Source organism: Heloderma suspectum, chromosome 5 (genome assembly GCF_057233095.1).
Source record: "Heloderma suspectum isolate Gila_16-S chromosome 5, 16-S_ref, whole genome shotgun sequence".
Lineage (NCBI taxonomy): Eukaryota > Metazoa > Chordata > Lepidosauria > Squamata > Helodermatidae > Heloderma > Heloderma suspectum.
This window is the reverse complement of record NC_139462.1, coordinates 96705062-96730032: the sequence shown is the minus strand read 5'-3', so window position 1 is coordinate 96730032 and position 24971 is coordinate 96705062. Positions and strand designations below refer to the sequence as shown.

The window sequence follows — 24971 nt, the reverse complement described above, 5'->3', positions numbered from 1 at the left end:
TAATTCCCTTGTAGTTGTCTTGTCTTCCCCATACAAAATTGTACATAAGCAGGTGCCTTATACTAGGCCTATTCATCCATGTTTCTCTAGTACTGACCACTCTGCTGTGCAGTGGCTCTGGAGACGTCTTTCAAATCATCTTCTATCTGATTCTTTCAAACTGAAATGCCAGGTATTGAACTTGGGGTCTTCCCTATGCAAAGCATGAGCTCTACCACTCCTTACGGGGTCGGGGGGAGGAACGTCGTCATTCCGCACAGTGCCAGATGCCCTGGTTGTGATTTTATATAATACACACATACCACCCGCTCCTTGGACTTCAGTGAGAGGGAAGATTGGGGCTGTGGCGGTGGGGTACCCTGCCTGCTTGACAGATCAATGTGATAATCCCCAAGACTTCGGTTTAAGAGAGAAGTGGCTTGAGCAACCGCACTAAATCCCCCCCCCCCCTTGCCTTAACGAGAGCCGTCTGGTAGACCGAATGGGCATGCAAACACCAGCGTGGTCCGCAGCCTCTTCGACGGACGGCGGAGCGCCTCGGCGAGTGCATGTTCACACCTGGCTGAGCCTGGCGGGCGACACACGCCCCGGGCCACGTGGACTGCCGGGCTAGCGAGCCCTCCGAGCCCCCCTTGCCGCGCTCGCTCGGCTGGGCTTGCCTTCTGCTTGCAACGAAGCGATTCCCCGGCGAGCTTTCTGCGACAACCCATCAGGGTCACCGGAGTTCGGTAGTGGGGGTGGGGTGGGGAACTTGGGCTGTGCCCCCCCATCAGCTGAGGGCGTCATCCTGTGCCTGGCTAGCCCCCGCCCCCCCAGCTGTACAACTCCCATCATAACGGCCGGGGCGTGCTGGAATTGTTGGCCCTTTCCCCGCCTAAACATGTGTAGGCCGGCGCCCCAAATTTCCGGGCAGTATCCAGTGTTGGCCCTGCTTAAGAGCAGGCCCACTGAAAGGAATGGGGCTGAAGTTAGACCCATTGAAATGAATGCGGCGCAAGTTAGCCGCGACTAACTTAAGTCCCATTCCTTTCAATGGGCCTACTCTTAAGCAGGGCCAACACTGGATACGGCCCTCCCCGCCCGCCGCAGCACACTTCCTCCAGGAGAGCGGAGGCCCGGAGGGGGAGACGCGGCCGCTCGGCTTCGCATCCCGCAGCAGGCTGCGGGCGGCACGCCGCGTCCCCCCCCGGGGCAGGGATCAGGGCCGCCTCCGCCACAGTCCCGGACGAGCACGCCCGCTCGGTCCAGCGGGCCTTCCGCCCGGGTAAGCACGCGGAGGCTGGGGCGCCGTGGCCGCGGCGGCCGGCCTGCAGCGGAGCGCGGGGGCGGGGCTTTCCCCGGGAGCCAGGAGGAGGCGGAGCGCGCGGGGCCTGGGAGAAAAAGCGCCGCCGGAGCGCGCAGGCGGCGCAGAGCGGCGGCAGGTCTCCGTCGTCGCGCCGCCTCGCCTCGCCTCGCCTCTTGCGCCTCCCGCCGCGGCACGGTCCAGGCGCCCTTGGCGTTGCCGGCGGCACCCGCCTTATCCTCTGGCTGGCAGCTCCGCTCGCCTCCCCCAGGGCAGCTGCGATGCGCCTGATCCAGAATATGGGGACCATCGCCGAGTACCCCCAGGCAGCGAGCGCCACCGGCAGCGGAGAAAACTGCGGCGCCGGCCGCCCTCGGCTCATCAAGATCGCCGTGGTGGGAGCCAGCGGTGTGGGCAAGACCGGTGAGCAGGGAAGGCAGTGCCGGGGTGGGGGCAGGTGACCGCAGCAATCTCAGGGGTGAGGCGACTGGGCATCTTTTTGCGCGGGGCGGCGGCTACCTGTGCCTCTCGTGCCCCCATCCGCTATGTGGGTGCGCAGAGCACACGCCTTCCCTCCGCCGGGGGAATTGAGGGGCCACGGAAACGCCCTCCGAAGGGTCAAGAGGGAGCAAACCTGTGTGACACGGGACCCAGCCGCAGCCTGGGGAGAGTATGGGAACAGCAGCATGTCTCCCAACGACCAAACGCCCTCACCGGTAATTTGGGGAGAAAGAGACTACAGCAGCAGCGCTCTGCTGTTTTCCCAGCCACCTGCTGCTAGATCGGGGGTGGACAATAGCCAGGCACAAAGCCCAATCGATGCATATCACCCCGAACGTGAGATCTGGCCACCCCCTTAAAAGGATAACACCCCCCCCCCCGGTGCGGATTCTTGCATACTTTGCCCCCTATTTTCGTGATGCCAGTGAAACCTTACTTGGTTTAATTTGAGAGCTGAGATGGGCCAGTGACTAGAAGCTGTCGAGAAAAAAAGAAGCAGCCTTTTCCTTGGGGCTACACGGAGGCAAAACGATGTAACGGTCTGGGAGCATAGATCTTAGCTGATTTTTTTTCCAGCCCCCTCTTAAATGTGTTTATTTCGCAGCCAGTCATACTGGCTTCAGTGGGATTTCCTTCTGAGTAAATATGCTTAAGATTGCAGCCTTGAAGCCCCTTGATTCCTACACTCAAGTTTCATCTGTTGGCTGTGTTTGCTAGCAAAATGTAGCTGTTGAAAGCTATGCATTCAATTAATGCCCTCTGGAGTGATGCTGTTCATGCTAGGGTGGCCAGAATTTGGCTTCTGGGGCAAGCAGACAGAAACTGGAAGGAGGGGTAGTGATCAGACTTACATTCCAAGTGGAGGTGACTTTTTCTCTTCTTCTTTTTAACCTGCATCTTTTTCTGTTAATTGCAGCCCTGGTGGTGAGATTTCTCACAAAACGATTCATTGGAGACTATGAACGCAACGCAGGTAAGAAACAACTTCTGCTCTACTGTCTGTATGCAGAGGCTTGCATTGCAATTAAACTGTACAATGGACCAATGAAACTTCACTTTGAAATACTGAAACACCAATGTCTGTCTGGCTGGCTACGCACATTGTGTGTGTGTGTGTGTGTGTGTGTGGGGATTCATCATGTTATCAAGAAGACAGAATTCATGCACTGTCTTACTTTGTACTATTGCAGTCCTCAAAGGAAAGCACTGTGCCATTTTTATTGTTACTTCAGCCAAAACGGGGTGTCAAATCCCTCAGATTTTACAAAGACTGCCCCTTATTCATCATTCCCCTCCCCCCCCCGCCCAGCAGCACAATGAAATAAGTTCCAAGTTCAAGGCAGTGGCTGGAAACCCCATAACCTAGTTCCGCTCCTATCTTTATGTGTAATCAAGGAATTTACATTAAAAAATTGAGTTTAAATCCAAAATAGTTTATTTTTCTCCCAGAAAAGCAAGAAGGGCCCTTTCAAGAAATTGCAGAAGGGAAAGTGACTGCAGGCAGGGTGGGAAATGGTCCCCTATAATGGAGATAAACCAACAGAAAAAATATGCTCCCAATATAAACCGCCCAGAGAGCTTTAGCTATGGGGCAGTATAGCAATGTAATAAATAACATATAGCAACCCATGAAAGCAATATTTCCAATAAATATTCCCTACCTTCCCGACCATCTGCTCCCATCGGTAGTACATGCCCTGGTCTCCTCTTGTTTAGACTACTGTAATGCGCTCTATGTGGGGTTACCCTTGAAGACGGTTTGGAAGCTGCAGCTGGTACAGAACGTGGCAGCTCGCCTGATTAAAGGCAGCCGCTGGTGAGATCACATCACTCCAGTGTTGAAGGAGCTGCACTGGCTACCAGTTGTTTTCCGGGCCAAATTCAAGGTGTTGGTTTTGACCTTTAAAACCCTATATGGTTCCGGCCCAGCCTATCTTAAGGAGCGCCTCCAGCAACACCAGATAGGCCGCTCAACAAGATCAGCCTCAGATGGCCTTCTCTCTGTCCCATCAGCCAGGACAGCTAGGCCGGTGATGATGAGGGAGAGGGCCTTTTCTGTGGTGGCCCCCACTCTGTGGAACTCCCTCCCTAGGGAACTCTGCCATGCCCCCTCTTTAATGAGCTTCCGCCGTGCATTAAAAACATGGTTGTTCAGGCAGGCATTTGGAGTGGGCTAGGGTAATTTTAGAAATGTGATGTTTTTAATGTTGAACTTTATTGTGTAAACTGTTTTTATTGCTGTACATCGCCCAGAGTGGCTGGGTGACTGGCCAGATGGGCGATCAATACATTTAATAAAGAAAGAAAGAAAGAAAGAAAGAAAGAAAGAAAGAAAGAAAGAAAATAAAGAAATAAAGTCTCAGACTAACCCAGCTTCTAGCTTCTGCTATAGTCAAGATGCAGCTTCATAGTTTAAACATTAGTTCATTAGCATTCATTGACTTGTGCTGTACACAAGCCAGGCCTGCAAACATTTGTATGTGTGCTTTAAATCTACTTGCATATGTTTGAAGGGGAGGAATTGGTCTATTTGCCGCAAGAAGCATTTGTATCAGTTTGAGCAATTAATGGGAAGACAGAAGATAACTGATTTAGAATCAGTTGCAGCAAGCATGTAAAATCTGTATAAGATGAAAATACTGCTACTCTCCCCTTAGACAAAAGACTGCATGTGAAATGGGGGAAATCAGCTTAATAGTGCAATCCTACACACATCTACTGAGATGTTAGTCTCATTGAGATGTAGGGAAAAAGTCCTACAACTCCCAGCATGCCCCAGCCAGCATGGCTAGCTAGGGCATGCAGAAAAAGTTATAGGACTTTTTCTGTCTAAATATGCGTAGGATTGAGCCATTAGGGTTTTTAACAAGGCCAATTTGAGGGATGTGATTTTACTAACATGTGAAGTCCTGCATTGTCAAGGAAAAGGGAGGGTTTGCTCCCGCCAAGGTGAAGAATCTTTAAAGCCCATTGATTCCAATAGGAGAGAATGGCCCTGTTTGGATAATCAGAGCGGGAAAAGAAGAAACCTGGCTTCTTTACCCCACTCTGCAAGTACTGTGCTCCTGACTGCCAGTTGCATAATTGCCCATGAGACTGCATGGGTTGCCATGTCATCTGAACCTCGTGCGGGGTGTGTGTGTGGCTTCTTACCCACCCTACAACCCGTACTACAAGCCGTGGGCTGTAAGGTGAGTAAGAAGCCACCCCTGCTGTGCACTGCTCCAGGTTCTGACAACACGGCAACCCGTGCCAGTAATTATGAAAATAGCAGTTGTGCACACAGCATACGTGGGGAGAGAAGCCACAGTGGCTTCTTTTCCCCACCACGATCGTCTCAACCTGGTCAATATGAGCCCCTGCTTAACTCGGTGGAACTTAAATGTGCTTCACTTTGGCTGGCGTGTGCCCTGCTGCCCTATAAAAAGAGCCCAGGCAGCTAATTAAACTATCCTGCCCCTAACGTTAGTTCTGACTTGGCCTAGAAAGTTAAAATTCACAAGCAAGCCTGTATAAAACCTCTTGGCCCTGTCAACTAATCGTAATTCTGTTGCATGTTTACGTATAATCTTCATCCCTTGCTGCTTTTAGCCTTCAGCCAGCAGTCATTAGCTCAGGCTGCAATTCTATACACGCTTACATAGGAGTATGTTCCATTGAACTCAATAGGACATACAGCTGAATAGTCATGTATAGGATTGTGCTGCCAGTCTTGTCTTTCCTGGGATGGAATTTGCCTAATACTGCCAGAAGGGTGACAGTGTTTTCAAAATTTTCAAAGCAGCAACCGCCAGATTTGTTCCCCATGAAAGAAAGCTTTTCAGTTTTACACAAGTTAACAAATGTACATGTATAGTGCATGTTACAGTCTCATCTCTGAACTTAGTGTGATCAAGTGCATTTTTATTCCTAGGTAATCTGTACAGCAGACAGATTGAAATTGATGGAGAGCTGTTTGCAATTCAAGTCCAAGACACTCCTGGAGTGCAGGTGGGTTGTGTTCCTTTGCTTGCCCAAATTTAAAAGGGAGCTTCAGTTTTGGTACCTTTCAAAGAGTCCACTGCTCTGCATGTTTGTTCAAAAGTGTCCCAGCTTTAGGCAGTGGAGTTGTTCTAGCTGTACTAAAAACTCTTTTGTTGCTAGTAACAAAAAGTGCTGTAAACAGTCAGTGCTTGATAAATGGTCTGTATATAGTCTCTGACAGTAAAAGAAAACAACCCATAATTTCAATTAAACTTTTGTCCACTTGAAGACACAGCCGTCTTGTTTCAGAAGGCTGCCTTTCTTAAACTGAGATCTTGCTATGTGTTAAGAACAGTTAGTTGGCAAACTAAGGAACGCTTCATTTTTATGATGCTAGCAAAGTGCACTGGAAATCTGGAAGGAAATTTTATTGCTATAGCCTAATCAACTTTAGTTTCATAAACACACACAATAGAAACTAAGCCACAGTGCTAGCAGCTGCACTCATTAAAGGAGCTGATCTTATATTATGGAAAGTTTGAATGTATAGACATGAGTAAGGTCAAATTTTGCCTTTTTGAACTGGGCAGCTCTCCAACTTTAAATGTTTCCAGCTCATACCTTTGTTCTCTTCCCCCCTCTCCACTCCCGACTTGCTGTCTAGCCAGTTAATTTCCCATTCTATGGCACCACAAAGTCTTTTTTCTTTACACATGGTACAACTTGAGTCAACTTTCCATTTGTATATGGCAGACGTTGGAATGACCTAGTGTGTGTGTGTCTGTGTTGCAACTGGAGGGAGGAGAATTAAATTTTTAGGGACACTGAACAATGCCAATGTTATCTCATAATATAATACCCAGTAGACGTTGTAACCTGAAACCTGATTGCTTTTGAGCTCTTCCTTTGCAGCCAAATAATTTTTCTTTTCTTTTTTCAGATCCACGGACACAGCCTGGATTGTAATGAGCAGCTGAACAGATGTATTCGCTGGGCAGAAGCAATTGTGATAGTCTTTTCAATCACAGACTATAAGAGTTATGAACTACTCGGTCATTTCCACCAGCACATAAGACAGTTGCACCCAGGAAATAGAGTACCTGTGGTTGTTGTAGCAAACAAATCAGACCTCCTCCATATTAAAGAGGTAGAACCTCAACATGGACTTCAGCTGGCCAGTATGTTGGGTTGTACTTTCTATGAAGTGTCTGTCAGTGAGAACTACAAGGATGTCTTCAATGCCTTCCATAGCTTATGTAAAGATGTCTGTAAGCAACAATCTACCAGCACCCCAGAGAAGAGGAGAAGCTCTCTCATTCCAAGGCCAAAGTCACCCAACATGCAAGATCTGAAAAGAAGGTTTAAGCAAGCCTTATCTGCCAAAGTGAGGACTGTCACCTCTGTCTGAAAGATCAAACTAAATGGGATGGGTTCCCCCCTCCCCCTTCCCCACTGCATAGTCCTATAGTTCCAGCTTTGGAACGTTAATTGCTGGCATTACAGCATCCAAAGAAGGGCAAAAGAGAGAGAGGAAGAAACTTCAGATGTTTGAATAGTTATGGACATAATACATTGTGTAATGGAGGAACAACACTGAAGTGTGAATATGGTTCTGAAGAAGTGGTATAGGATGTTTCATGTTGAAAATGGAACATTTGATTGAATGAACTGCCAATATTTTTATGTTCTGTGGTGGAACATAGGTCATATTGATGTGTGTACTATCCTGTCACTCCAACTGCAGTGGAGGCCAGGGACGAAATACTCCGAATGCCATCTTATCAATTGGAAATAACGTGTTTACATCAGTTGGTTATATCTTTGGTATTGGATGAAGGTTGTCTTTGTTTGTAGTACTCCCTGGAGCTGTAAGTTGTGGTTTTTTTAACTTGTGGTTTGGAGGCACAAATATTCCATTGGTATTGGGCATTATTAATTGACTGTATTTCTGACCATGTAGTGAGATATTTTGCACCACAAATATTATTAAGTGTAATTCTTCTTTCACTGTCTTAAGACAGAGGTCGGCAACTTTGGGGGTGTTGGGAGCCACTCTCCCACATAGGCCACGCTCCTGCCACTGCATCGATGAATTCTGTTTGTCACCAAAATTCAACAGCAAACCACTACAGAGCATTAGAAGGGCCACATTTAGTTTGAAAGCAAGCTACATTTGGCCTTTTAAAGGCTCCATATCACTTTGCTGTCAAATATTGGCAGCAAACCGCTTTTTTTTTTTTTTTGCTGAGGCTGTGCTGCTGAATTCAGCAGTGGGATGGTGAAGGTGGCAGAAGAGGACAGGGGGCTTGCATGTTGCTCACCCCTGGTCTAAAACACTACTTCCATGATCACTCTTCAAAGACTCATCATCTGATGCGATGCTGAATTTATTTTCAGATAAATCTTTGAATTGGATTCAACTGATTATCATTATCCCATTTAAGTGTTCTGGGCATGGATGCAACTTCATGTTTCAATCCAGTATGATTTGTCTATGAAGCTGATAGTTCTTGGCTGAGCCATATCTCCAGTTAGAGCATATTCCACTGTTGCACAAGTCTACCATTTTGTAGCTACATTGTAAAAAGCTGAATTATCAGGCTTGTCGCACAGAGCCAGCAGGATTGGGGTTGAGGGCTACAAGCTTGACACCAATGCACTTTAAACAAAAACACACCACTGTGTTTTTCTCAAGCTGTAATTTATTTTTATGTTGACAGCAACTTAAATAGAACACAACTTTGCAATTTTGTTTCAGCATTAAACAACATTTTCTCATGCAGTTGTCGTCTTTTATATCCAGATACTAGGAAAAAAGGGGTAGTGGTGGCAAGACCCACATTGCCTGTGAGACATGGAAATCACAAAGTAATTAAAGGCACAATCTTATGCATGTTTAGACAGAAAAAAGTCCAGCTAGGGAATGCTGAGAATTGTCGGGCTTTTTTCTGTCTACACATGCATAGGATTATGCCATAAGGGGCTAAATGACATTGGTTAGGCTAGTGACCACCTGTAGGGGGTGCAGTCTTACTGCTTTTAGTAACGCTAGTGCTATAGAACAATGCCTGCCCCCTCCAGCAGCCTTCTATTTCCCCCCAACCTCAGATTTTTGCAGTGCAACCACAGACTTGCACTGCAACAGCTATAGCAGCTCCTGTGCAAAGTCACCTGCTTCTCAGACCCCCTTTTCCTTGCTAATTGTCTGTGAAGCCACCCCCATGACTCTGGAGATCCTCTGCTAGGCACTGTGGTGCTCGTTCTTTGCTCCACCTTAAAAAAAAAAAAAAAAAAAGGGCTCTTGTAGAGAGAGAGGCTGCCTCTAAGTATTAGAGCAAGGGTGGGAAATACGTGGGCCACGTGTGCCGCACTGGCCTTTTTACAGCCCCTACTGACTGCCACTGCTACATTCGAAGGAGTGGGAAAAAGTGTCAATTTTGCATGCAGCTTGTTTGGAAGCAGAATTGCGCTCCTAGACGCCTCCCTTCCAAACAATGTGCATGCTCCCCATGTGCCATTTTAAAACAAAATTGTCACTGTTTTGCTGCTGCTTCCGTGCTGCTGAACTTCAATTATACATTTTTGCGATGGCAACAGTGTGTGTGAGAGGTATGGATGCAGCCCCCAGTGGGGACCCGATGGGAGCAATGGAGCCCCCAACCCCCAGATGTTGCCCATCCCTGTACTAGAGTGTCTTGCGGTTGCCGTTGGTGCCCAAGAACAAGGAGGGACACCTCCCATTTCAATGTAAGTGCTCGTACTGATTGGCTTGCTATGCAGTAGCAGCAGGCCATACAACTTAGGGCCTACATCTCCATTTCTATTATTTTGAGGCTAATACTCTCCCAAGTGACTACTTTGGAAATTCTACATGAGTTGCAAGCAGTATGATCTATGACATGCAGTGCACAGTGGTCCTCTGAACTGGCGCTGACCTCTGTCCTGAGTCTGATCCCCTGCTCCAGTGAAGCCCTGGCTGGCTCCATGACGGAGCAATCATGATAGAGCACAGGAGCTACCATTCAAACAGATTGCTTGTAGTCCAGTTTCAAAGCTTCCCAAAAGACTTTAGGGTCAACTGCCAAGAGATCAGTCTTTGACAGAAAATTGGTCTATGTAATCAAGCCCACCAGGGTTTCGATAAAGAGACAAAGGAAATTTCTGTAACATGTCTGTTTTTGTGCTCAAATAATTTCTAAAATATTTAGTCTATTAACACAGTGTGACAGAAATGGAATAGTAACCATGGAGACTGCCTGTCCTTGCCTTTCTCCTTCCTAAATGCTTCCAATAAATAGCTTTACAGATCTGCTTTGATTTGTCACCTGTCTTATCAAATATGGCATGACAGCACATCCAATGCTCATTGCCATAAGTAAATACTCGAGAGTGTGTCTTTTCCTCTGAGCAATGTTTCATAAACAAGCCTTTGTTCTGTTCTGTTTGTTGAAGTGTCATATTACAGCCAAATTTAGATTATCTTCACAAAGGGCTACGCAAACTGAAAGCCTTTTACAAAGGGCTAATCTGTATCTGCTAGATTGGAGAAGGCCTCAACTAGTGCTCCTTGCAACATGTTATCAAAGGTGCTGGAATGGGTTACATTGAAAACGCAGCATCTAGCTATATTCTACAGCTGTAAAATGCTAACAAAGAATCGCTAGCTGCTTGAAGCAGTTCAAATACTCCATTCAGAAAAGAAAGAAAAACTCATAATTTGGCTTGATTTATTAGGCACTGTTTTCTTAAACTATTCTACTACTGTTACTAAAAAAAACAGGAAGTGTAAGAAAACAATTAGGTATATTCTTGGCATTACAACCTACTGAAATTATAATCTGCTCCTTATATAATTGGGGGGCGAGAGAGAGAGAATGAGAGCGAGACTAAATAAAGCGAAAAATATTCCATCCAATTAATCCCTCATCTGCCTAACAACATACAGTTGCTTCCATGATCATCCTGCATTCCAATATATTCAGTTCACTCAAGCAGTAAAGTTTTTCTTTATGGTGCGGTGGCAGTGTGTTTCACATCTGAATGACTCAGCAGCAAGAGGTAGGATAGAATAAGCTTATTGTTACCACCCTGAGCTCTTGGGATGGGGCAGGCTATAAATCCAATAAGTAAGTATAATGGGGTGAGAAGACTCCCTTCATAAAGAAAAGTAACGTATCAGGTAGGTTACCTTTCTCCCTGACATGCACAAGGATTTGAATGAAAGTTCAGGAGTAGCTTTACCATGTGATCATACTGAATATATGAACTGCTCCTCAGACTGCTATAAACTGGGTCTAGATGGTAACCCTATGGTAGTTTCCACTTCTGATGGTTCTGAAGCAATTTCATATCTTTATATTGATACTCAGCTTTTCGGCCTCAAGATCTCCAACCACGCTGGGAGGATTTTGTGGTCCATGGATGCATGATTATTTATCAAACATTTATCTTCTGTGTAGTACCACTTAGAAGAATAGCACCATCTAGGAGGGCGACTTCACGTTGGACCAGTTGGACATCTTTGGGAAAGAATTTAGCAGGGAATTCCAGGCCTTTCTTCCCATGGAGATGCCTGTTGGCTTGTAACTGGGCTACTATTATAAAAACTACCCAATATTAGAATTAACATCCTCTCTAATAAGAGATTGTGAAGAAGACATTAAGGCACAATACTCTTTCAGGGGCATATTGCATTTAAAAACAAATTTGCTATTTACTGCTCAACAGTTTCTCTGGTGGCATCTTCTTTCACAAGCCAACCAAAAAGGCATGAGCAAGACTGCTAAAGAAAGGGAAGGAAAAACTCAGAAGAAAAATGGAAGCTCCTGTAGCTATCTTCGATTGTTCTACAAGCTTCCTGGGAAACTGTTACAGGCAATGATCTCTACCCCCTGAGGCTGCTTTCAACCACCACTTAAAAAGCTAGAGATAAAAGAATTTCAGCTAAACACAGCATTACTGCAGAGAGAGGAACACAATTTCAGCTTGACGTCACTGAAGAAATGAGCAGATTTTCAAGCACTCTGCTAGTTCAGGACTTTTCTGTACAGGCAGCTATCAAATCAATTTTCCCCAGTGTTAAAATCAAGGTCATGTGCAATTTCAGGGCCTCTCATTTTTGCAAGAATGTCTCAAGAAACAGAAGGCAGACAGGTTTTGATATATGCTGCAACTTGGGCCAGATGCTCATCTTACTCGACAGATCCTCTGATCTTCAGATGCCAATGTCTGGCTGGAGATGGTCTGTAGCAAACAGCAACTCCAGAATGTTAAGTGGCGTCAGGAGAGTTGTGGAGAGGGCAATTACCTGAAAAGAAAGATATGTATACATATACCATTACTGAGACTAATCCCTGCCACCACCACGAAGCGCTAGCGAGCATCAGGCACACTTAGTGACAAAGACTTGTGTTTCTGTGGGCAAATACAACTTAGCTAAAGCTGTTATGTGCTCAGCATATAATTATAGGTAAGCCTGCTACCATTGGAAGCGCTGTAATCACCAACATTGTGCTCCATTTGTAGCTTAAATCATTGATCTCCACAACATATAGCCTGTAGCAGTGGGTTTTCTTTTGTTCTGATTTTAATTGATTGCCTGATCTACCTGCAGTTGGTTCCTGCAACTGTTAATGTTTTGTCAATAAATGATTCAAATTGATAGCTACTTCTTTTGTTTTTTTCTTAAGATTTTAAAAACCAGAATCCAGCTTTTCCTTTCATGGATTCAGTGGAATACAGCCAGCATTTGCCTTCTTCCATTTGGAAGAGACAATAGTTCATACATTAATTTGAGATACTTTGTGTCAGGGGTTGTGGGACTTGAACAAGGAGTTCTGTGGCTGACTCACTACTTTCTATTCCACTGAGGCCATGGGGAGGAAGAAGAAACTCTAGGCCAGGGGTGGGCAACTTGTGGCCTTCCAGATGATTTGGTCTACAACTCCCATGAGCCCCATTCAGCATAGCCAATGGTGAGAGATGCTGGGAGCTTTGGCCAAAAAAAATCTGGATGACCACAAGTTGCCCACCCCTGCTAGGCAGTTTAAACGGAGATACTAATATCACAGACTGGAACACTGCTGGCCCAGGAGGAACTCAGGTCATCTTGGACAGTCACTCCAGCCCATTAGTTCCAAGATCTGCTGCACTGCCTCAGTCTAGGCAATTTGTTGCTGACAGAAAGAGACCATCCAGACACTTCCACTGGGCCTCCAGACCGGGTAGAGGAGGGGCAAAGGCCAACACTTGGACTAGCGGGGCTGCTGTGACCAATGTTCTTGGGAAAGATTGTTACTCTGAACTCAAATAGGTACGATCATAACTTTATTTATGTATGCAGCAGGCCTGTCAATCAATTAAATATTTTTGGTTGATAAATAATTTCCCTTTAACTGATGAATCAATTGGCTAATTACCCATATTCAACTTTGCTTGCTACCAAAAACCTCAATACAGATGCTTTGTTGAGATAAATGTGTGAAAGATAGCTTACAGTTTCATAAACCAAAGGTCCCAGTCACTGCTAGAAGGAGAGGCCATATCTCATATTTTCTTTTTTCACAGCATTACATGAAATAGCATGGTAATGTGCAAAAACTAAAACACACACACACAAAATTATGTGTTCCCTTAACTCTCAGTCTGGTTAAAATTACATTTTATCCCAACCAACTACTCAGCTCATATTTTAGTTGACCTACTGAGTAAAGTTTGCAACCTTAGTACTCAAGATACATTTGATGTACTATGGCATGCCTAACATGGAACTCCCTCCCTAGGGAACTCCGCCATGCTCTCTCTTTAATGAGCTTCCGCTAAGCATTAAAAACGTGGTTGTTCAGGCAGGCATTTGGGGTGGGTTAGGGTAATTTTAGAAATGTGATGTTTTTAATGTTGAATTTTATTGTTTTGAATTGTTTTTATTGTACATCGCCCAGAGTGGCTGGGTGACCAGCCAGATGGGAGATTAATAAATTGAATGAATGAATGAATGAATGAATGAATGAATGAATGTAAAGTATTCCCATTTATTTCTTTGGTTTATATTCATTCCAGTTATTACTAGTTACAGTTCTTCATCATCATCATCATCATTATCACCGTCTAATTTTTGCAGGTTGGCCTTGTGCTTCTCTGAGATATTCAGAGGTACCCAGCACAACCCTTAGAAAAACAAAATCACAATAAGGTTCATTTATGTTATCATCAACGTCATCTCTGTGTTTGATAGCTGTCATGTGAACTGGTACATTCTCCAGCTCTGTATTTAGTTGTCATTTGCTTGTATTCCAACCAAACACGGGACATGATCAGTACCTGTTGACAGGCTCTTTGGTTGTTGTTGGAAACACTTTGGTTTTACACCCCTAATCCAATTCATATTTAAAAGGAACATCAGTATTAATTGTGAATGCCAAGGTGTTGTTTGAATGGAATGGTATGCTAATACCACTGTTTTCATCTTGCCTAATATTTAAAAGTGACTGACAGAGGGTTCACATAAACAACTTCTAAAAATGCCTGGGTCCTTGAAAACATAATCTTGAACAGGTGGTCAATATTCAAAGGGCTAAAGATATCCAGGTAAATCCAACTGATTTGGAAACTTTATCTAGGAACTCAGAGAACCTGTTTTTTTCCCTTTTGGCTGCAGGATTCCCTCCCCCCACCCACCCCCAAAGTTACATTAACTTCTAAAGTAAGAGCTTTATACACTGGGTATGCGACGGTAAAAGCCACTGAATAGGTTCTGAATTCTTTGTCTCCCAGAATGACCTGTCGCTGGTGGGGTCAAGCCCAAGCAAAGCAACAGCAGATTCTGTGTCACTCCTTGTCAAACCTCAATCCCTTTCAGATAGTAAGCCAAAAGCCTGGCTATGCAGTTTTCACTCTCCTCACTCATTAAACCTCTGCTTATCTTTCAAGCCATAGCAATACATTTGGAGTCTGGATTAGCTTGCCCATCAGTGTACTGCAAAGTCAAGGTCTGCCCCAGGACAGCATGGAATTTGATTCATGACACTAAGGAGATAATTTGGGAAGTTAAATGCCAAAAGACATGTTATCAGATGAAAATGTGTTGCTAGAGAAGGCATGTAAGTCTCAAGAATGATTAAATGAGCTCTTAACTCAAGAATGCCATTAACACGCAGAAGGCATCCTTTCCAGCCCTGTAGGTGCTCAACGTTACTTGGACCACCCCACACTCCAACAGTTTCACTGATCAAGCATGTGGCCTGCATGATTTCTGACAGCAGTGCTTGCATTCCATTTGTAGAGCACAAAGATGTTACTTATGTACCATGGGGTGGGGGTAAGACTATGTCTGTATAGCTGCTGAAGCCTTGGAGAAAACCATTGCGAGCGTTCCCTCTAAGATGAATTTGTCCACCACCAATGGCACTGACTTTGTGAGAGGAAGAGCTGGAAATCTCTTGGCATCTCTTTGTTGTAAAAAAAGTTTATAGCTGTAGCCACTGGCTCACAAGGAAACTATGCATGTGCTGTGAAGTTTTACAGATGTTTAAACCGATCCTCACTGTACAACAGCCTTCCAATATCTGGTGCCATCCGGATGTTGCAGACTACAACTCCCGTCAGCACTAGCCAGCGTGGCCATTCATCAGGAATCCAGGGAGTTGTGGTCCAAAATAACTGGAAGACACCAAGTTGGAGCAGGCTGCAGTACATAAACAAAAATATGCTGAACAACTTGCACTCAGAAGCCGATTCATGTTGGTGGAGCCTGATAAACAGTGCCTGTCCAGCTTCCTAAATTCCTAAAGCAGCCTGCCATGCATGTCACTATGATTCATGAAGGCAGATGGGCAAGGCTGCAGAATTCAAAAGCAGTGGCGCAGGTAGGTAATTTTAGACTCTGAACTAAACGGCCTTATGGGAATTACTCCACATGAATTACTCCGCTGATTTCAAAATGTGGTAAGCCTCCTGTGCTTGGAGGCCCTTCTGCTCATTCTGCTGAGTGGTGACCTGATGGCACCACTGTTCAAAAGGGATTGGAAGATCCTGGCAGGAATCTACTTGGTGACATCCCCATGGTACTGTAGGGTTGGATCCAATGCTGGCTGTCCACCAGCAGAATGGAAACTGCTGACACAGTGGATTTCCCTTCCCCCCTGCACTTCCCTTGCTTCAACAGGGAGGAGAGCAAGGGGAACGTACGTGAGTGGAAGTCTGCTCACATGACATTGGGTCCCTAAAGCCCTCCATAGCGTCAGGCCTCCATGTTCCTTGCAACTTTCCAAGCCTGTGTCATCCTCTATCACGTTTGGAGCACAGGGAATAGCTTTTGTGGATTATAAGGGCACCATTTTTACTCTTCTCTATTTTTCTGTTCATCGGCAGAGTGTGCGGTTTCATTTAACCCTTGAATTATGTATTTTGGGACTCCAGAAAGCATTACATTCACACTGAACCTGACAGTCCTACATCAGTATGCAGAGACGGCCTTGTTACTCCGAAGGAAAAGTCTTAGAGAGTTCTGTACCTGCACTCCGGGCTTGTGTGCTGTTACAAGGTCCTTCACCATTTTGACTTCAGACACGGTCACTCCACCAACCATGAAGATGATCACCAGAGGATGATCACTAGGATGAGGACGGCTCACCTATTAAGAAAAGAGAATATCTGTATGCAGTCTTGTAAATGAGACCACAATATATTTCTAGCCTAGCCTGCTGTTTTTTACTAGCCTACTGGGGGCCACCAGACGAAGGATATGAGGGAGAGTGTGCATCCCTCTTTCAGCAGCCTGCTGCATTTCTATGCTGGGCACAGAGGAGGGATGGAGCATCCTGCCCCTTCTCCGCTAACCAACATGATCTGCTTCATGTAATTTTTTGTTGCCAATGGCTACTAGGTGATTACTTAAATACAAGGCTGTGTTCATGTAAATTCTATTGATATTACAACATAATTTACTCCCTTATCTTTATTTATTTAGGGTGCAATCCTATGCATGTTTAGACAGAAACAAGTCCTACACCCAAAATTTGTATCTATTTTATCCACTTTCGTTGAAAGGCTGAAAATTATTTTTGCTACCTTATTTTTGCAAGGAAGCTCATGTTTTCAGGCACCCAGAGAAACCTTAAACATTTCCTTTCACATCCAGAAAGCTACCAAATAGATCTCATATGAACTGATTCTGTTCCTTGAACGTGTGTCCCCAGAATCCTCCATAAAGTGCAAGGGGTCCTTGGCAGACAATCACTAGGGAAAGTGTTCCCTGAGGGAAGGAAGTTTGACAAGAACCACTGATGTTCACAAACACTAAGCTATTAATAATTTCATGAAGATATTGCAGTGGTTTAAAAGCCAAAATTGCTGTCATCCTGTCTCATTGCTTAAATGTGTGGGATTGTGGCTTGTTAAACAAGCAGTGACTCCCCCCCCCCCTGATTTCCTGAGTGTACACTCAGAGTAATTTACTGCATGCGCATGAAAGAGTGTAGCAATCACAGCATGAATAAGTGAGACTAATGGTCATAATAATAATCGTAGTAGTGGAGGATATGCCTGCCAGAATCACAGGCCTTTTTATGGGGATTGATTAGTTAAATGCCTCTAATGTGTTTTAGGGAGCAATCCTATGCATGTTTAGACAGAAAAAAGTCCTACACCTCTCAGCATTCCCCAGCCAGCATGGCTGACTGAGGAATGCTGGTAATTGTAGGACTTTTTTCTGTCTAAACATGCATAAGATTGCACCCTTAATTTATCAAACGCCTCATAAATAAATTTCTCTAGTCATTGTATAAAATATAACACAAAAACCACAAATAAAATCCCAATAAAAACTATCAGCAATATTAAACTAATAAACGTGTCAACAGAATTGAAATGACTCTCAGATATAAGAGTTAAAAACCACACTGAAGGGACTAAAGTAATAAAACGTAGACACTGTCAAGGGCTCCTTGGAGGGCTCTCTCAGTCTAATCCAGTAGCTAAGTCCAGACACAGACAAAGGGATTCTTTTCAAAGCTTTATTCTTCTCTTACAACTTAATAACTCTACAGGTAGCAACTAGATCTGAGCAGCAGCATCCCTATGCCCTAAGTTGGAACAGTTGGTCCCCGTTTGAAAGGCAATTACTGGCAGACCCCTGAATATAAGGACTAGGGAGAATCCCTCCCCTTTTCCCTTGGATCCTCTGGGCGCAACCGTTCTTTGAGCGCGAACCCTTTGGCGCCACTCTCTGCGTCTGCGCCACGCCACCCAGTTTGCTATCTGTGCTGATTCACTCCCTGGACTGCTTTCTAAACTAGGAATGTGGGTGGGAGGAATCTCCGTCAGCTGTTGGTCCTGGGAAAAAGGAGCGCGCTCCTCCTCCGAAAGAGCGGCTGCTCTTCCTCAGCAGCAGAACTACTCTGGGAATCTATGGGCTCAGTGTCCACCCTGACAAACACTAACATTACTAAAAGTACTTAAAGTACTTTAAAAGCCTTTTAAATACTTTAAAAGTCTTAGCCTGGTGCTGAAAAGACAGCAGTGTGGGGGCCAGACAAGTTTCCCTTGGGATAGCATTCTAGAGCTGAGGGGACCCACTACTGTAAAAGCCCTCTCTCTCTACTCTCCAAGCCTCAGGATGAGGGGGAACTTGGGGAATGGCTTCCATGGATGACTTTAACATCTTGCTACTTCTATCTACCTATCGTTGTTATGGTTGCAGCTTCACCCTGGAAATGGCTGATCATTTTGACAGGTCTGAGGAGGAAGCTGGGTTCTCTTTGCTTGCCAATTGCAAGGATTTCACGTGACAGCCTTCAAAACTATCTCTAATTTGATGACTGGTTAACTAAAAACAACAAAACACACCCTTCTTCATATGCAGCAAATGCTTGAAAAAAAGGCTGTTTGCTTGATTATCTCTTGTCTCTCCAATGAAAAATATGCCATTGACAGTTTTATTTAAAATCACTCTTTCTGGCTTTCACGCAATATGAAGTTTCTGCATTATAGCTACTGTAGGAATCTGATAAGAACACATTTATTTGCTTTTATTTTAATACCAGCTTTTTATAAAGATATGAAACAGTGGGTTACACTTGAAAAATAAAAATAAATAAGTGGCAGAACTCTGCATGTTTTTCCTCATGTTTTGACAGACTAATATTATACTGAGGAAGGCACAGGACCAGAACCTTAAAATGCTATGTCAAAAGAATATGAACAAGACCTAAGATGGCGGGTCCACTGGACATGTGTTAGAACTGGACCTGAGAGGCTAGCTCAGACATGGGCTTGCCGGATGCTCTTGCTCAAGTCATAATCTCTCAGAATCAGCTCCTCATTTGTAAATTGGGAACAATTGACCTAGCCACAACATTTATGTGAAGCTGACAAAGTGCTGTAAAATACACCTCTTTGGTCTTTTATAGAGGCCTTCCAAAATATAATCCTGAGTGCAAGTCTGCTCAAAGACATTTCACCACCAAAAGAAGTGGTAGCATGTTCAGGATCCCTTGCAAAATGGCAGGGGCTGCTAGTGTGCACATTCTGGATTGAGGCTGCATCCCCTCCCTTCAGCCACCTCAGAGGAGGCATCATGGGTGGTGAGGGCAGCCAATACTGTGTGCTGCTCCAAATGACCATTTCGAAAGCTTACACAGTTGGGCTGACTGGCAAAAGGCAATGTTTTTATCTGGGCAGGCATATGGCGGAGGAAAAGAAAGGTATTACTTTATTAACGTACAGTGTATTTTTAGTTTTTCTATACCTTTTATTTCAAATGCCATGATATACCTTCCCTTGGGGATATATATTTAACTAATGAAATAAAATAACTGCTTATTTTAATATTTTTGTCTTTGGTTAACTGGTATAAAGCCCCCATTCTGTATTTGTTATGGTCACCTACATTCAGACCCTTGGGCTTCAGATGTTTTCTGTTTCATGCTCCTCAGAAGCTAATTTTACCCTCAGAGAGAAGGATTTGTAGGGGCTCTTTTTGTCTCTTAACAAGGTTTTAGTAAGACTGACATCCCAGTCAAGTAGTCTTCCCAGGTGCACAACTCTTGAACTCATACGGAGTTTGAAATTAGCACAGCTAATTGGCAATCAGATAATGGCCACCTACCGAGGAGGAAAGAGGGGCAGACAGACAATGTGTGGGTGATATTTTCTTTCCTCTCCTTTTTTTTGCTGTGAGCTCTAAGAAACATGGTTATTATAGCGTGCTGAGGCTACAATTCTATACACATCTGGGAGTAAGTCCCATTGAACTCAGCAGGGCTTACGACTGAGTAGACATGCATAGGATTGCACTGTAAGCTATGCATTTCCTTTCTGTCTATTACAAAGACTTGAGGCAAACTGAAATCTATCCTTGCCGTGTTTTAAATTCATGACAATCCTGTGAGATAGCTCAGGCTGAGCGATAGTGAATGGATTTAGTGACGATTTAAGGCGGGGTTTCCATTGTTCAGGGGAGCCATTCTAGGGGTGCTTCAAGACAAGGCTTTTATTGTGCAATTGTTTTGCCTCATTCGCAGAATTTGTAACCCTCCCATGTCTCCACACCACATCTTCCATCTTTTTCCTTACCATTAGGGAGACGAAGATGGAAGAGCTGCATAATGCCTTTTGATCAGTAACACTAGGAGCCATCCAGCTAGAAGCACCCCAGATTTCAGTGGGGGAAAAAATGAGAAAGGGGGAAGATTCAGCAAGACCAAAGTCCCAGTTGGCTCTTAAGTACATTCAAGGTTCAACAGCAAAAACGCAGTGTAATATAAGAGTATTTCTTGTTATTATTATTCTTTAAAATATACTTCGGAATAACTATGCAAGCATTATCAACACAGGAAAAACAGATGTCTTTTTCTTTTATTTTTAAATTAAAACAAAGGAGCTGGTGCCTTTGCATAGCTTGTACACACAGGCCGATTTAATTATTGATAATAGCCACTGTGTGTAGAACCACAGAACAGGCTTGAGTCCTGGGGGCTCCTGAGGCATAATTGCATCAGTGCCTCATAAGGCCCCAAGCCTATGCAGATTTAGACACACCGAAGCCCAGTAAGTTCAATGGGCTTAGACATGCTTATCTAAGGGTACATCCAGATGGAGAGCTCCTAGCACTAACAATCAGAAGGAACTGTAGAACTATTCCATCTTTTCTTCCTTGATGGATTTTTTGTGGTAAGAAAAAAGATGGAAGAAGCGGCAGGAAAACACAGGAAGGCTACAAATTAAAGATGATGATGTCTGGACCACCGTGAAATTGTTTGCTAAATACTGACTCCGTCATCAGACTCAGCATTCTGGATGATGCATTGTGCTCATAGCATCTATGCACAAACTGCTTTCTGAGTAAAACAAGTCACCGATGGAAATAATCTGCTGTCTTCCTGCCCCCTATTTCACTTCCACTGCAAAACACTATGCAGAATGACAACATTAACTTAATTGTCCCAGCAAGAACCAAGATCTTTCTGCACAGTAAATAAAAAAGCAGGGATCATGAAAGGTCTCAGAAGCCACACTGAAAAGTACGTCAAATCAACTTCTCAAATTGCTGAGCACTGCAGCCACATTAACCACTGTTATGTTCCAGTGACTTGTTTAGGCTTAGTTGACAAAAGTTTAAGAATAAATACTTATACAGATTCTAAACATGAATGTTGGCTATTAAGAACTAGGGCTAAAATAGCGTTTCTAGGGTCCAGCAACTAGAGGTCCTTGGGCTAAATTTGGGCTTGAGTGGCCATCTGCCATACCCCTTACCAAAGTAAGAGACTGGTGTGGCTGAGCAGCATCTCTGACAATGGGTTGGGTGTAACTTTGGGTTGGGTCTAACTTTGAGTACTTAAACTAGACACACTGAAATCTGTGGGTCTTAAGTTAGTCATGACTAACATTTATTTCAACGGGTCTACTCATACTCTTACTATGACTAAGTCTGGATCCAACCCAATGAGGTCTTTCCCAACAGGTGATTTGGGGTGGAGGGAGACCTTGGCACTCTACTTTGCCTCTGACAAAGTGGCTTTCCAGCAAACTAGTATCAGACCAAGGTCTTAGACGTAATCTAGAGTAGGGATAGGCAAACTTGTGCCTCCAGATGTTTTGGACTACAACTCTCATTTGCCCCAGCCAGCATGGCGAATGATCAGGAATTATAGATTATCCTCATGAAGGTTAAGGCTATCAGTGGTTAATAGTCATAAGACTGCTAGTCATGGAAGATAAGGCTATCAATGGCTTCTAATTATGATGGCTATACACTACTTCCAGTATCGGAGGTGTACATCGGTTGTTGGGAAATATGACCGGGAAGGTGCTACAGCACTCATGTCCTACTCATGGGTTTCCCATTGGCAATTTGTTGGCCATGGTGTGAAGAGAATGCTGGACTAGATGGACCCTTAGTCTGACTCAGCATGGATCTTCTTATGTTCTTATGAGGGCTGTATCTGGAGGGTACCAGGTTGCTTACCCTTGATCTAGAGCAACCATGGTCTATTCATTTATTTTATATTCTGTCCATCTGCCAAAAATTAGCACTTAAGGAGGCTAGTGATTCCTACACGCACCCTGGACCTTCCTGTCAACTATCACGGTTAACACAATGAACTGTGACAGTGAGCTGACACTTAGAATGGAGGTTTTCAGCTCTAAAATTATTGTAGTACTGCCACCAAGGCCCCCCTAAATTCCAAGTTTTTGTTCTTTGTTCAGTCTTTGTTTCCTGTCCCCTGTGTTTCCCAGCACAAACCAGTTAGCGTCTTGTTGTTGTTCAGTCATTCAGTCATGTCCGACTCTTCGTGACCCCATGGACCATAGCACACCAGGCCTTCCTGTCCTCCGCTCTCTCCCGGAGTGTGCTCAAGTCCATATTCATTGCATTGGTGATGCTATCTAGCCATCTCATCCTCTGCCGTCCCCTTCTCCTTTTGCCTTCAATCTTTCCCAGCATCAGGGTCTTTTCCAGGGGCTTTTCTCTTCGCATTAGGTGGACAAAATATTTGAGCTTCAGCTTCAGGATCTGTCCTTCCAATGAGCACTCAGGGTTGATTTCCTTTAGGATGGACTGATTGGACCTCCTTGCAGTCCAGGGCACTCATAAGAGTCTTCTCCAGCACCACAGCTCGAAAGCATCGATTCTTTGGCGCTCAGCCTTCCTTATAGTCCAGCTCTCACAGCCATACATTACTACTGGGAAAACCATAGCTTTGATTATACAGACCTTTGTCGGCAAGGTGATGTCTCTGCTTCTTACTATGCTGTCTAGCTTTGCCATAGCTTTCCTCCCAAGGAGCAAGCGTCTTTTAATTTCATGGCTACAGTCACCGTCTGCGGTGAGCTTGGAGCCCAAGAAAATAAAATCTGTCACTGCTTCCATTTCTTTCCCTTCTATATGCCAGGAAGTGATGGGGCCAGATGCCATGATCTTCGTTTTCTTAATGTTGAGTTTCAAACCAGCTTTTGCTCTCTCCTCTTTCACCCTCAACAAGAGGCTCTTTAGATCCTCTTCTCTTTCTGCCATTAGGGTGGTATCATCTGCGTATCTGAGGTTGTTGATAATTCTCCCGGCAATCTTAATTCCGACCTGTGATTCATCCAACCTGGCGTTTCTCATGATGTATTCTGCATATAAGTTAAATAAGCAGGGCGACAATATGCAGCCTTGTCGTACTCCTTTCCCAATTTGGAACCAATTGGTTGTTCCATGTCTGGTTCTTACTGTTGCTTCTTGACCCTCGTACAGGTTTCTCAGGAGACAGGTAAGGTGGTCTGGTACTCCCATCTCTTTAAGAATTTGCCACAGTTTGTTGTGATTCACACAATCAAAGGCTTTAGCGTAGTCAATGAAGCAGAAATAGACGTTTTTCTGGAATTCTCTTGCTTTCTCCATGATGCAGCGAATGTTGGCGATTTGATCTCTAGTTCCTCTGCCTCTTCGAAACCCTGCTTGTACTTCCGGTAGTTCTCGGTTCGCATACTGCTGAAGCCTAGCTTGTAGGATTTTGAGCATAACCTTGCTGGCATGTGAAATGAGCGCAATTGTACGGTAGTTTGAACACTCTTTGGCGTTGCCCTTCTTTGGAATTGGAATGTAAACTGACCTTTTCCAGTCTTGCGGCCACTGTTGAGTGTTCCAAATTTGTTGGCATATTGAGTGCAGCACTTTATGATTAAATTGCATGGGTTTTGTGACAGCTATTTTGCTGCAAAATATGGTTTAAAAAATAAAAATAAAAGTTGCTTTGGTAAGAAAAAGGGAAAGAGGGGAATAAGGGAAGTGCACCCATTTGACCTCTTTCCCACTAGAAACCCTCTGAGCACAAGGTGAGCATGTTTAGCTGACCTTGCTCACAATGGGCACCTCCAGATGAAGCTTTGTGAAATCACCCTGCTTTGTGTAATTTTACAGGGACCCAGATTACATCATCGTCCATTTGTAATCCTCCTGTGTTTTCCCACTGCTTCTTCCATTTGTTTTCTTACCACAAAAAAATCCATTAAGGAGGGTAAGACAGAATAGCTGCACAGTGCCTTTTGATTATTAGTGCTAGGAACCCTTCATCTGGAAGCACCCATAGTTTCAAAGTTTTTGTTCTAACCAACCACGAGGACAGAACATTTTGATCTATAACACATTTTTGGTCCTCTACAGGGCTAACTTCAATTTGTGTACCATGAGGCACAATAAAATATGTAAAATAATTTCAGTAAACGCAGGTTCTTAAAAATATTTAACTGAAAAAATGTAATGAAGTAATAAAATGAAATATTAGTGAGAGCAAAATCAATTATCATACAGTCATCATTATAACTTAACAACTACACTAACATTTTCATCTAGCTGAATCCTATTCCAGTACATAATGAAAAGACACTATTGTTCTAAGAATGAATCTCCTGAGTAAGGCCTGCTTTTACAGACATGTTTCTAAAGTCTAAGTTTATTCATTCATATGATGTGCCACAGTTTCCCAGCCCATTAATTGCAATTGTCTCTGCTTCCAGTATTTTGCAAGTAAGATTTGAACGGAAGCTGGTAAATAACTGCCCAGCTAAATTCCTATGCATTTTGCTAAACTAATAAATCAGTAGACTAAAAGTATTACTATAGGTCTTAATGAGGTTTTGTATCCTTTATAATTTTCTAATATTTTTTTCTAGTAAAGTTCACATGTTTACATTTCCACAAAATGTACATGAAAGCAACATCCCTATAAGTACATCTCCAGTA

General features: G+C 44.1%; 2 protein-coding genes across 3 annotated transcripts in view; one reads left to right on the top strand and one right to left on the bottom strand.

Annotated features, from left to right (window-relative positions):
- Positions 1-1403: 1403 nt before the first annotated feature.
- On the top strand, positions 1404-10050 carry RASL11B (RAS like family 11 member B). The gene is made up of 4 exons (XM_084856772.1): positions 1404-1705; positions 2700-2756; positions 5697-5773; positions 6687-10050. The coding sequence occupies exons 1-4, from the start codon at positions 1564-1566 to the stop codon at positions 7152-7154; spliced, it is 744 nt and encodes a 247-aa protein (XP_084712898.1). The 5' UTR covers positions 1404-1563; the 3' UTR covers positions 7155-10050.
- SCFD2 (sec1 family domain containing 2) overlaps positions 7395-24971 on the bottom strand; it is a 252196-nt gene continuing 234619 nt past the window's right edge. For both annotated transcript variants that reach the window (XM_084856757.1, XM_084856763.1), the window contains 2 exons: positions 16257-16376; positions 7395-12053 (listed from right to left, as the gene is read on the bottom strand). In XM_084856757.1, coding sequence (XP_084712883.1) covers positions 11961-12053; positions 16257-16376 — 213 coding nt within the window. In that variant the 3' untranslated portion in view covers positions 7395-11960. The remainder of the gene's footprint in view (positions 12054-16256; positions 16377-24971) is intronic.